Source organism: Emydura macquarii, unplaced genomic scaffold (assembly GCF_026122565.2).
Source record: "Emydura macquarii macquarii isolate MOO-44397 ecotype Brisbane River unplaced genomic scaffold, CSIRO-AGI_Emac_v2 contig_2694, whole genome shotgun sequence".
NCBI classification, from domain to species: domain Eukaryota; kingdom Metazoa; phylum Chordata; order Testudines; family Chelidae; genus Emydura; species Emydura macquarii.
In genome coordinates, this window is record NW_027132831.1 from 214875 (window position 1) to 228380 (window position 13506).

General features: G+C 49.0%; 1 protein-coding gene across 1 annotated transcript; it reads left to right on the forward strand.

Annotated features, from left to right (window-relative positions):
* The first annotated feature begins 850 nt into the window (after positions 1-850).
* On the forward strand, positions 851-13303 carry CLEC2L (C-type lectin domain family 2 member L). Its single transcript, XM_067565676.1, has 5 exons — positions 851-986; positions 2983-3066; positions 5062-5249; positions 6887-6987; positions 12499-13303. Exons 1-5 carry the CDS (start codon positions 926-928, stop codon positions 12602-12604), a joined length of 540 nt encoding a protein of 179 aa, XP_067421777.1. The 5' UTR covers positions 851-925; the 3' UTR covers positions 12605-13303.
* Positions 13304-13506: the final 203 nt, after the last annotated feature.

Genomic DNA, 13506 nt, shown 5'->3' on the forward strand with positions numbered 1-13506 from the left:
GCCCCACAGAGCTTACAGTCCAAATCAGACAAACAGAAAAAACCAGGGAGGGGAAGGGGAGGTGTCAAACCAGTACAGGTGATGGGTTTGATTTACAAGGTTTGGAGTTTGGGGGAGTTGTTTGCTTGGAGGAAGGCTCATTGGTCGTTGGTCATGTTCTGTTTGAGACTAAGGTCAAGTTATACAGCAGGAGCAGACTGCCGGCCCCTGTCCTGGAGGGGAGTGCAAGAGACCTGTGATAGGCGGCATATTTCTAACTTCTCTAGAGATCTTTGTTTCTCGGCCCTCCATTATATTTAGCGACTCTCCACAATTTCGTGTCATCACGATTTAACGCTCTGATACTTTATTACCAAACTCTTCCAGAGTATGAATGAGGAGGCCAGCTAAGAACGTACAAGATTGGTGCATCTCATCGGACACCCCTTCACCAGACCTGCACTGCCATAGGAGACGGAGCATCAGCCCGTGGTGGTGTTTATACCCCACTGCAGGTGGGTTCTCAGGTGAGACGACACCGCTCCACATTTACACACAACGGCTCGTCTTCGTCCCACATTCCCAGCTCCACGGGAGGCAGGTCGCCGTTCCCCCAGGCCCTGGGCGGGGCAGACAGGTGCTCTGCGCGGAGGGGAAGGGCCCGGCTCTGCCAGAACTGATGGACTCCGGCTCTCACAGCTGCGCTCTGCCCTTTGGGCGCAGACTTGTGCGGGTAGCCGGAGTCCAAGCGCCCGGCCGCCTGCTCCCGCCGCCGCCGCCGGCCGGGAGGGAGGGACCCAGCGGCGTTTTCCAGGGTTTCGCTCGTGTAAACGGGCCAAACTGTCCATGACAACGTCCCTTATTGTTGGTCTCCGCCCCCGGCCTCGCCCTTCGGACGCCATGAAAAAGCGCCGGGAACTGGGAAAAGCGGAACCGGGGGATCTGAATGCGGGGAGACGCAGTCATCGGAGGGGGCTCGCCCCCCGCGTCCAGGGGCTGCCTGCCAGGTAGCTGCGCCCTGCCGCGGGCCGGGCAGTAGCAGCTCGGGGCCGGGGGGCTCGCTCGTCCAATGGGGCGGGCTCGTCCCCTGCCGGGAGGGCGCAGCCCCGGGGTCCAGCACCAGGCGGGGCGGGCCCGGCCCGAGGCGTCTCGCCTGGGGAAGGGCTGCACGCAGAGCCCCGCTGCCGGGGCCAGGGAAGGGGCCGGCGAGCGGGATGCAGCGGCAGCTCCCAGGGGAGTCTCGCGGGCCGGGCCGGGCGCAGTGCAGAGCGGGGTCCCCAGTGCGGGGCTGGACCGACCCCTGCGCCGGGCGGACACTGGATCTGTGCGTTTGCCTGCCGGAGCCAGACGCCGCTGGCAGCAGCGGGCCGCATCCCCCTGCCCGGGCGGGAGCCGCCCAGGGTCTGGGCAGCCCTAGCCCCCAGCCGGGGCTGACGCAGGGCTGGGCAGGACGCAGAAGGCCTCTCCCGCCGGGCAGCAGAAAACACCGCCTCTCCGGCACGCCTGGGGCCGTGCGGCCCGTTGCATGGGCGCGCCAAGGAGAGAGGGCGGCCCGGCCCGGGTTGTGATAACCAGGCCCTGCCCTGCCCTGCCCTGCCCTGCCCTGCCCACCGGGCTGGCTGCGATGGCTGCAGGGGCCGGGCTGCTCCCCGTCCCCGCGCTGCTCGAGGTTACCCCGCAGCCGAGCCACGGGGCTATGTCAGGGGCAGGCTGGGAAGCGCGGCCCGGCCCGGCCCGGCTCCGGCTGCAGGACTGGAGCGTCCCCGCTTGCGTGAGGACGGCGAGCGCCAGTCCCACGTGCAATGGCCCGTCTCCCCTGGGCGCTGCTCGGGGGCACTGACGCCCACTGGTGCTTTACCTCCGAGCCCGGCCTTCCCCGCCCGGAGCGCCCCGTGCCGCTCCCCACCTCCCCTGGGCCGGCTGGAGGCTGCTCTGCTCCGCCTCCCTCCGGCAATGGGCAGTCTGCGCTGGCCCGTTGTGTCTGTTCCCTCCCCGCAGCAGCTCAGCTCAGCTCCTTCACTTCACAAGCTTCGCCAAGGCAGAGATGCGGGGGAGGCGGACAGATGCCCAGCTACGTTCAGCTGGGCGGGCTCCATTGACTAGCATGGAGCGACGCTGACTTACACCAGCTGAGGATCTGGCCTGTCTCTTTTCCAGCTCCAAGCAGAAGGCATGCAGTGCACTTTCCTTGTTGTAGAACGGCTCGATGATGGTTCCTCTTTGTGCTCTGGGCCCAGAGGAACAGCAGGGAACTTGCCAGCCGGGGCAGCAAACTAGCAAAGAGCCCAGAAACTGTGTGACGCAGCAGAGAAAACTGCATGAAATGCCCCCATAACACTCATCCGCAGCCTTGTTTGTTCTGCCCTGTCCTGACCCCTTGCTCCTCTCTCCAGTTGCCCCATGGGAACTGAAGCAGCAAGCTCCATACGACAGACAGATAGTTGAGTCCTTCCTGGCACTCACTGAGCTCACTCTCCGGAGGATCCTGGCAGGGAGTGGGGGAAGGAGTCTTGTTCCCCCAGCAGAAGTTGTGGCTCGGGGCAGTAGACAGGGACAATCCTTAGTTCCTTCCTGTACACTACACATCCGGAATCCTTCACTGCCTTACCCATTGGCTCCATTCCTCCATCTCTCCCAGCTCAATCCCCTTGTCCCGCTTCTCTCTCTCTCTCTCTTTATTTCGCTGTTATGATGAGTGCTGAATACTGGCATTGCGGACAGTTGTTTGTAGTCAATGGCTGGTCTTTTCTTCTCCCAGCTTCAGTAGGTTTATGTTGTTTTTTTCATTGTCGTTGAATGCAGAAATTTCTACATCTGGGCTTTGATACGTTAACTGTCAGCTTTCCCACATCTCCAGCTTTCCTCCTATCTTTTTTTTTTTTTCCATGTGCCCTAGGACTAGGTTAAAGACCACAACCCACCACTGAGTCTTAAACCCCATTCTTAGTAGATGGATTTTTAAAAAAAATTTCTAAAGCTTATAATGACACTTATTGTTTTCAGGGCTCTGCTCAAATATCTGGTTCTGGAGGTGCAGTACTGGGGTTCTTGCGGTTGTTGCAATGTTGATCTTGTGTATTCACCTTGGTAAGTATTTGAGTTATTTTTTTTAAAAAGTATTATTTACCTCTACTGTTCACAGAACTGCAGATTTCCATATAGAAACCAAAGTTCACTTGTTCATAGCTCCCATTATCTGAGAGCTGAATAGGTGTCCCTTGAGAGACACTTCATTCTGAGACTCAGTTTCAAGACAGGAGAGGTGAAACCAATAGCTGTGGAAATGGTAAGTGTGACCCGTCCTGTGCCCAGGGCAGCCACCTGATAATGCCAAGGGCAGGGCAGGCTGTAAAAGGAGAGCAGATTCTCCCAACACTGGTGGGTGACACTGAAGTCAGGCTTCCCAACCAGCCACAAACTGCATTTCTGAATCCCCACAGAAGCCAGTATATAAATGCACACAGCCCCCTTTACTGTATTTCAGCTCCTGGCTCCCAAATCAGCACTAGGTCTAGTAAAGAGACCAGTTATTTAAACTCTATGCTTTTTACTAAAAAAGTTCCCTCTGACCCCAAAGGGTCAGCCACAGCACCAGTTAAGTATAAGTTTGTATCTTACCTAAAATCCCACGCTGGCAGCCAATCCTTTAGTAACTAAAACTAAAGGTTTATTGTAAAAAGAAAGAAATAAACCATAAGAGAAATGTTAAAGGTCAAAGCAATCAGATACATACAAATGATTCAAAGTCCATATACATCAGGTTTCTAGAAGAAATGTGGAATTGCAGCCTTGTACAGTTCCTCTGGTTCACATCCAGTACCTGGATGGGTCTAAGTCCTTCACTTCAGTTGCAAAATGAATTGATCCGAGGTAGGTGTGTGTCTGCAGCTGGACAGGAACAAAGACAAGGCCAAGCCACAGAATCCATTTTGTATACCTCTCGCCCTGGCCATGTTGTCTTGTGGAATATTACAAGAACTAAAATGGAGTCCAGAGTCACATGGGCCAATCCTGGTAACTCTTCAGGTCTGCCTTTAGTTTCTTCCTGGGCTCCTTGCATCCCTGAGTGTCTTAATGGGCCATTAAGCAGGCCATTGTCCTGCCGCCTCTGTCTGGAGTGTTGCCCAGGCAGCACAATTTAAATACAGATATCTCAAATATATCCATAACTTCCATTTCACACATTACACATGAACATAAGTATTATCATCTTAGTTGGCTTACTATAACCTTCCTAACAGTACCTGACGGCATATCTCACATGAATTATTATGATTTTGACACACTGGTGTTAACCAATATGACAAATGCTCTCCCACACATCTACCCAGCATGAGAGTAAGGGCCAAATTTAGTTCTAGTTTACGTAAACGTGAAACCTTGTCTATTTTCAAATTCAGGACCGCAATCCTTCAGATCACAGGCAGAAGAATTTCTTTGCAACCACTAAATTTCTAGCTGTGACTCTCCTTTAAAAAAAAAAAAAAAAAGATTGCTTAATTAATGCAAAAACAGACTGCCCCAAAATACTGCTCTTGCATAACAGCCAAGGCTCGCTCAGTCAAACACTGAAACTATCAGAAATTGGGGAGATATTATTTTATTTGGTAGAAGAATGCCAAAGGACTCAACTAAATCCCCTATTCACCATCTTTGATCCTGACTGTAATGGAAAATACATGCAGACTACAGAGGTGGAGGTGCAATCCTGTGCAAGAGCAAGTGCACACAGCAAATCTGTGTGATGGTGTCATCTACCTATTTTGATTCTCCTCCCTCCCTGTCTGTTGCTTTCACAGCCTGCATTGTGGTTATAATTCGTCTGCAATCTCTTTAGGCCAGGGACCAGGTCTATTTTATGAGTCTGTTCAGCACCTAGCACCCTCGAGGTAACATAAAAATGATATAAGTTAATTACATTTAAATCTCAATCCAATCTCATATTTTATTTACTTTAATAGTTTGAATTGTTCTAAGCTCTTGTCCGCATAAATTCAGGGCTGGCCTAGGTAGCTCCAGGAAACCTGCTCTGGGAGATCTTACATGGCAGAGATGTGATGGTTTGTTGTTGTTGTTTTTTAGCGGTGAATAGTTCATCAGGGGAAGGTTCTTCCGGCTGTCCTCCCCTGGAGCCATGCCCTGCTGACTGGCTGTATCACCAAAGGAAATGTTACTACCTCTCTGAGAAAGAAACAGACTGGGACTCCAGCCAGAGCTTTTGTTCCTCACACAACAGCTCCCTGCTTGTAACTGAAAACCGGCAGGAACTGGTAAGGCGCTGAGAAGTGGTAGTTTCATCCCCTCCCACCTCCTGGGGCCTATGTGATTCCCCCTCTCTTTCTGCTCTCTCATCTGCATGGCTATAAATCCAGTGCAAAGAGTGTGACAAGACAGTGTACAGAAATACACGTACATGCTCTTTTCTGGAGCTGCTGTCTTCAGCTCTGGTAGTTCATATTTAGAAGTTGTACTTGTATTTGTCACAGGCATGAATGCTGGTGTCTGAGGCGACTGTCTGTGAAAACAATGCCCTCTCTTGCCTATCTGTAACAAGAGAGAAACTCTCTTCACACGTACCAAGACCCATCAAGCACAACTGGACTGGATGCGTGTGTTAACCCCAGTCTTGGCAGTGAGGTGACAGTTCTCTTCCCTTGACACTGGCCACTTCTCTTGAATTTCACACTTCAGTGCTGGGGTATTAGAAATGGTGCTACCCCTACGGGAAGGGAGGCTTTCCTATCCCTGCTCTGTCCCTTAAATGGGGCTGCAACAGTGCACAGGGCCAGAAAACCCCATAGCCAGTCAGAAGAGAATTTCCCCAGCTGAAGGCAGGGCTATACAGGCCCCATCCCTAACCCCAGAATTGGGGCACACTGGGGGCAGAAGTGGAGTCCCCATAGCGTAAGCTGCTCTGAGCAGCTCTGGGTTGGAATATGCGCACAACCAACCGAGGAAGGTCTGTCCTGAATTCAAGTAGGCTTTTGAGCTGTGCTTGGTTGTGGTAGGGGAACCAGTGCAGAATCCCAGTGATGCAAAAGTTAGCTTCCCTGTGCCCTAACTCTGTCCCGACTTCACCTGGATGTGTGGTGGCTCCTGGAGGGGCAGTACACACTCCTACCCTATGCCTTCATTACAGCAGACTTTGCTTGTGCTCCTTATCTTCGCTTTCAAGACCCTCTATAAAATCACTCCTGAATCTAATTGCTCTCATTTTCTCCTACTTGTCTTCTTGCCTCACTGCTCCCCTCATCTTCTCCTTTTCTTGTTTAGGCACCTTCTGTTTTCTTGCTTACAACCTTTAGGACAATCTCCCATTTCATGACCATCCAGTGTCCTCTCTCTTCATTCATCTCCCTCTATAAAACTTACTTCTTCCAGGAATCCTTCCTCTGGTCTCTACACCAATGATTTCTGCAGCCTGCTTTGCCTAAACTGTTGTCCACTGTTTTGTTGATATCAGGCTGTTCAGGGAAGGGACTATAACTTGGTCTTTATTTCGTACTGTTCTGTGTTCATGACTCTGAGTAATTATTTAATAAATGTCTGTGTTCACCTGGGTTCTTATAGTGGACTTTTCCCATTACTACAATGTCAGAGTGCCTCCATGACTTTATATAAATGTTATATATAAAACTGTCCATGGCAGTCTTTTGAACAAGACTTCCAATCAGGCTGAGTTTTGTGTTCCTTTCTTTATGTGGGTGTCACAGGATCCACACTTATGATTTTGATGTCAGCTCTCAAGAGGTGAAAGTCAGGTACATTAACCCATAGTCCTCTGGGAGAAGGGAAAGATCATCCTTTCACTTTCTAGTCTGAAACAAAGGCTTTCAAGTTTGAAAATTGGACAAAACACTAGAAATGGCTGATCAGGAGATTGCTCTTTCTGGGGCTTTTCCTACAGGAATTTATAATGAAAATAACAAAGCAAGATCCATGGATTGGACTTCGCAAGACAGGAGAAGAATTCCGTTGGGTAAACGGGACTCCATTAGACACAAATCTGTAAGTTGATATTGACTTTTGTTGCCATGGCTATAAGATAACAGAAGGGTTAAGGAAGGATTCCTGGAATAAGCAGAATTTATGGAGTGATTTGAAGAAGAGTTAAGATGCTGGACAGACAAGTAGCAATATCTGTGTTGCACCTTGAGATTCTGAGACTGCAGAGAGACTGGGGAAGGCAGATTGGGGAAGGCAGCTAGATTTGGGAATCTATCCGGTGGCATTGGCAAAATCATAGAAGGTGCTAAGGAGGAGAGAGAAGCCGAGAGCACAAAGGGCAGAATCCTAAGGAGCAAACTGAGAGAGAGGAGGAAGAGGACTTACTGAAGTTGATGATGGAGTGACCAGTAAAGTAGGAGTTAATCCAAGAGAGCCCAAAGTCTGACAGGAGAGAGAGCCATGATATGAAGGCAGCAGCCGCATCAGAAAGGCTTACAGAGAAGCGCCCCTTTGAATTAGCAAATCAAAGGTTCTCTGTGAGCTTGATCAGGCATTTTCACTGGAATGAAGAGGGTTGAAGACGGAGTGGAGGGGACCAAGGGGAGGAGGCCAGGCAGCACGAGCAGACAGCATGTCTTAAGGTACATCACTGGTGGCAGCATGTAGGGTAGGTGCAGCTGCATGCCGTAGTGAAAAGCAGGCTGTGTCCACACTGTGGTGTGCAGTTACACATGGCAGCGAAATGCTCTGCTTGGGGGGAGGCAGTAGAGAGAGGCTCAGGCAAGGGGGAGTTGCCCTGTTTCCCTCCTGGCCTTTCCCTGATGCCAGGGTCTTTCACTTTGGTAGGGAATGGCTCTGGCAACTGCTCTCTACTGGAGCCTTTCCCCAGTGTCTCCCCCACCAGAGGAATTCCCCACGAGTGGAGACTTTCCATGTGGCGAGAAAAGTCACTGGTAGTGGGACACTTCTAGAAATAGCATTGTGGACAGGAAAGGCACTGTTTGGGTGTGGAGAGAGCCACATAGGGTAACAGTGCAGGTGTCTTTACTTGCCTAAACAGCACTTCACCATCTACACTGCTAGCTATACTTGTGCTGGGGGCCGTGCAGTCATAGAATCATAGAAGATGTGGGTTGGAAGGGACCTCAGGAAGTCATCTCATCCAACCCCCTGCTCAAAGCGGGGCCAATCCCAATTAAATCATCCCAGCCAGGGCTTTGTCAATCCAGGCCTTAACCTCTAAGGATGGAGATTCCACCACCTGCCTAGGTAACCCATTCCAGTGCTTCGCCACCCACCTAGTGAAAAACGTTTTCCTAATGTCCAACCTAGACCTCCCCTATTACAACTTAAGACCATTGCTCCTTGTTCTGACATCTGCCACCATTGAGAACAGCCTAGCTCCATCCTCCCTGGAACCTCCTTCAGGTAGTTAAAGGCTGCTATCAAATCCCCCCTCATTCTTCTCTTCTGCAGACTGAATAACCTCAGTTCCGTCAGCCTCTCCTCATAAGTCTTGTGCTCCAGCCCCCTAATCATTTTTGTTGCCCTCCACTGGACTCTCTCCAATTTGCCCACATTCTTCCTGTAGTGGGGGCCCAAAACCAGACACAATATTCCAAATGTAGACTCACCAGTGCCAAAGAGAGGGGAATAATCACTTCCCGCGACCTGCTGCCAATACTCCTACTAATGCAGCCCAATATGCTGTTAGACTTCTTGGCAACCAGGGCACACTGCTGACTCGTATCCAGCTTCTTGTCCCCTGTAACTCCCTGGTTCTTTTCTGCAGAATTACTGACTATCCAGTTGGTCCCCAGTCTGTAGCTGTGCATGGGATTCTTTCATCCAATGTCTTGGACTCTGCACTTGTCCTTGTGGAACCTTGTCAGATTTCTTTTGGCCCAATCCTCCAGTTTGTGTAGGTCACTCTGTATCCTATCCCTACCCTCCAGCATATTTACCACTTCCCTCAGTTTAGTGTCATCCGTGAACTTGCTGAGGGTGCAATCCAGCCCATCATCTAGATCATTACTGAAGATGTTGAACAAAACCGGCCCCAGGACCAACCTCTTGGGCACTCTGCTTGTTACCAGCTGCCAACTAGACATCGACTTGTTGATCACTACTCGTAGAGCCCAGTGATCTAGCCAGCTTTCAGTCCACCTTATAGTTCATTCATCTGACTCATAATTCTTTAATTTGCTGATAAGAATACTGTGGGAGACGGTATCAAAAGCTTTGCTAAAGTCAAGGTATATCACGTCCACTGCTTTCCCCACATCCACAGAGCCAGCCTTCTCATCATAGAAAGCAATCAGTTTGGTCAGGCATGACTTGCCCTTGGTGAATCCGTGCTGACAGTTCCTGATCACCTTCCTCTCCTCCAAGTACTTCAAAATGGATTTCTTGAGGACCTGCTCCATGATTTTTCCAGGGACTGAGGTGAGGTTGATTGGTCTGTAGTTTCCCAGATCCTCCTTCTTCCCTTTTTTTAAGATAAGCACTATATTTGCCTTTTTCCAATCATCCGGGACCTCCCCCAATTGCCACGAGTTTTCAAAGATAATGGCCAATGGCTCTGCGATCACATCAGCCAACTCCCTCAGCACCTTTGGATGCATTGCATCCGGCCCCAGGGACTTGTGCATGTCCAGCTTTTCTAAATAGTCCTGAACCTGTTCTTTCACTATTGAGGGCTGCTCACCTCTTTCCCATACTGTGCTGCCGTCTGTGAGCTGACCTTGTCTGTGAAGACAGAGGCAAAAAGAGCATTGAGTACCTCAGCTTTCTCCACATCATCGGTCAATAGGTTGCCTCCCCCATTCAGTAAGGGGCCCACGCTTTCCTGACCACCTTCTTGTTGCTAACATATCTGTAGAAGCCCTTCTTGTTACCCTTCATGTCCCTTGCTAGCTGCAACTCCAGTTGTGCTTTGTGTACTCTACATGCTGTTGTAAGGAGTTGCAGCATAGACATACCCTTAGTGTGGTTACCTGTAGTATTCTCTCTAGTGCCTTTCGGAGGCCTGGCTATTAACTCAGCTTGATCTGCAGGGCCTTCACCCCGCTGCAGATTCCAATCTCAGATATTTATTTCACTATAGTTGGTTTTTTTTTTTTTGGTTTTTTTTTTTTTGCTATCTTGACCACTTTAGTTTCAATATTGCGATTTAGTGTTGCCCTTTTGGTCCATGCAGTCGTTCGTCAATATTCAGGACCTCACAGGGTTGTTTCCATTTGGGTGAGAAATGGATGGTATGAGTCAGGCGTATCCTTGGTGTCATTCCGTTTAGTCACAAGAATGCACACACAGTCCTGTTTCCTCAAACAACAGAAACCCAGCAGCAGCAGGCAGTCTTCTTCCTCAGAAATCCCCAGGTCTGCCCCTCCAGCAAGCTCTCTGCCCAAGCTGTTCTGTCTGCTTCCTCTGAGGTTCACCCTTGCACTCCTCCTGCTGGCTTTCTACTTCTAACATAGAGCCTGCATCCAATATCCCAGTCCTTGGGTTTGCATACAGGGAAACTTCCATTAATCTGCCTGGATTACCTATGGCCTGCTATATGGTGCAATGCCTTGGGCAGTCGCCACCATTGCCTGTGGTGGTTTTTATTACATAGAGGGCCTAGCTTGTGCCTTCTGCTGTTATACCTACACAGGCTTCAGAACCTGAGTTGCAACTTCAAAGCACTGTCTACACAGCTATTTGTAGAGCACTAGTGCAACACTGTGAAGGCTCACTCCCATGGGTTCCAAAATGCAGTGTAGACATACCTAAAAGAGTGCTTGGTACATCCATTGGCTTTAATGAGGGCTGGGATTCCCTTTGAATCCAAGAACTCCTGATGGCAGCCATTAGCACCTTTCAGCGTGCCATTCTTTAACTAGCCATCTTTATAACGTGCCCAGTTACAGAAGCTTTGTAGTACATGGCCACATTTTAACACATGAACATGATTTGAAAAATAAATAAAACCTGAGGCCTTTCTCCACCTAACAGGGTAATAATGCATAATCTTCCCCAACCCTACTCCCAGTTACAGTCTGAGACCAGCAGGTCTTCTGCTGAGCCTTCAAAGGTTAATACATTCAGTGTCTGTCCAGCCAGCAGGGGATCTGAATCCCGGAACTGAGGCCCCATCACTGAGAGGGCCTTGCTACCTGATGTTTAAATCTGGAGACTGTTAGTGTGACTGCCTGGCCTGATTTCCATTTCTTTGTCCCTGCGGATGAGGAGAAGGGCAAGCTACTAGGTAGCCAGGATTCAAATCATAAAGGGCTTTAGTCATAAAGTCAACAGCCAAAATATTACCCAGAAGCAAATAGTGAGCCAGTGCAGTTAACAAAGGATTGGTGTACTATTGTTTGTGCCGCTAACACCATTAAGCATTCAGTGCAGCATGTGGCTGCCCTAGCTTTCATGAAGCCTTCAAGGGTATCCTCAAATAGAGCTCAGTGCACTTATCCAGTCTGGAGGTCTCCGGTGCCTGAAGAACTGTGACAAGGTCCACATCTGAGAGAAACGGGGCAACAGCCTAGCCAGCTGCAGAGGGAAACAGCACTTTTGGGTTCTTGCAGTGTGTCAGATTCCCATTAGCAGGCAGGGATCTGTAATTGCCCACAGGCTGTAATCCTCTTTGATGAATAGTGACAAATTCTGAATAATGGTGTAGAAACCTTTCCAACCATACCCTGAAGATCCTTTCCCAGGGCATCCTTCTAGTTTTGTCTCCATTTGACTTGACTGAGTATTAGCCATTTTGCTCTCATCCTACTCCCAAATTCAGCCAGACATTGGAAAAACCAAGGAATGTGCACCAGCTGGGCTGCATAAGGAAAGATTTTGTGTATCATCTATATATTGATGACATCATAGCCCAAACACCCCCCTTCCTTTTGTGAACCCATACGTGTGCTGAACATGAAAAGAAAGAAAATAGAATTATATGAAGTTCCCCCTAAATGGGCAGATGAGCAAGCACTCAGAAACATCTCCTTGGGGCTCTCTGAGAGGAATGGAGAAATCCCCATACGTAAACAGCCCAATGTGCTGATTGCAAACCCTGCAGTTTTCATGTTACAGAGCAAAAATGAAAGAAGACTTTGTAAAGTTTATGGAAAACTTGTTTGGGAACTCAGACCTGGAGAGTTTTTATATTCCCATATTTCTATTATGCTTCTTCTCTTACTTGCCTTGGTGTAAATCAGGAGTAACTCAACTGAAGTCAGTTGAAACTGCATAAGTGAAAGGAGACTCAGCCCCACAGCTTTTTAAGAAGTGTAACATTAACCTTGAATTTCCAGATATTTTGTTTTACAAAATTCTTGTAAAATATTTGCTGAAGTTAATCCATGTTAACTAAGCTTTCTGTCTGGGAATTAAATATATAAACTCTTTTATATTACGTAAATTTGCACCTTTCCCTTTGCTCTAAATTTCATGTAGTGAATCAGGCTGAAAACACAGAGGTCTCCCAAGAGGTGCTGTTACCACCACAGGGTTGCCTCATTCAGTGGAATTATTCAATGGTAAGTTTCAAGGTAACAGTTTCCTTCATTCTCTCTCTTGCAGGTTGGCAGTAAAGGGTTCTGGAGAATGTGCCTATATTGAATCAGAGATGGTCTCCAGTTCTGGTTGCTCACTACCCAGGTGGTGGGTCTGTAAAAAGAGCTCTTAGCTCTGTGTGCTCATGCACACAGGACAGAGCTTGATTGGACTGTTTTTGCCACTATTCGATTCTCCTTCAGCGTGAGCTACAACGAGCTTGATTTTATTTATGATCGTGATCTCAGATCGCACTGCTACAGTCAGTAGAATTTATATGATATGGAAAAGACTTGGAACATCACCTAATCCAATTCTATCCCTAGCCTATTAAACATCATTCCCTACAATACACAGAGCAACCCATACCATGCACCGCCCCTAAAGTAGCCCCATAAGTACTGCCTGTGGTTCTGCTCCACTTCCACCGGAAAACCACCTTCTCTTAGGTACCCAAGTTTTGTGGCTGGCTCTGCTAACTGGTGCCAGGGGCTCTGTGTGTTCCCCACGTGAGTTTTAGATGTCGCTTCATTCACGCAATTAATATAAGACCCAGCTTTCAACTGTCACAGTTCAGGGCAACTGCCCCTGTATTTCCCCTCACTGGTCCAGCAAGGGCACCAGTCTCAGGCTTCTGGCTCCCCAGCCCTTGCCTCTCAGATGGACACCTGCATCTCTCTCCCTCCTGACCCAGGTATTTCCAGGCTGCACAGTTCCCTGCCTTTGCTGTGGGGTTCCCAGCACAGACTGGTTGTCCAAGGACACCTGCTTGCTTTCTCTTCAAAGATGGTTAATGGGTGTAATTGCTACAGTTCTAAGTTATCACACAGCACTTCCTATGCAAGTCTTCTTTATTCTTACGGTAAAAATCACTACAGAGAAAGCATTAAAAACAGTAACAGCCCCTAGAGGCATGCTACTATGCTTACCGGAGTTCACCCTAACCTGGATTCTGGCAGGAACAGTTCTTCCACCCCTCACCCACTGGATTCCTTGTGGTTTCAAGTACATCACAACTTTAGTTTAGAACAAGCT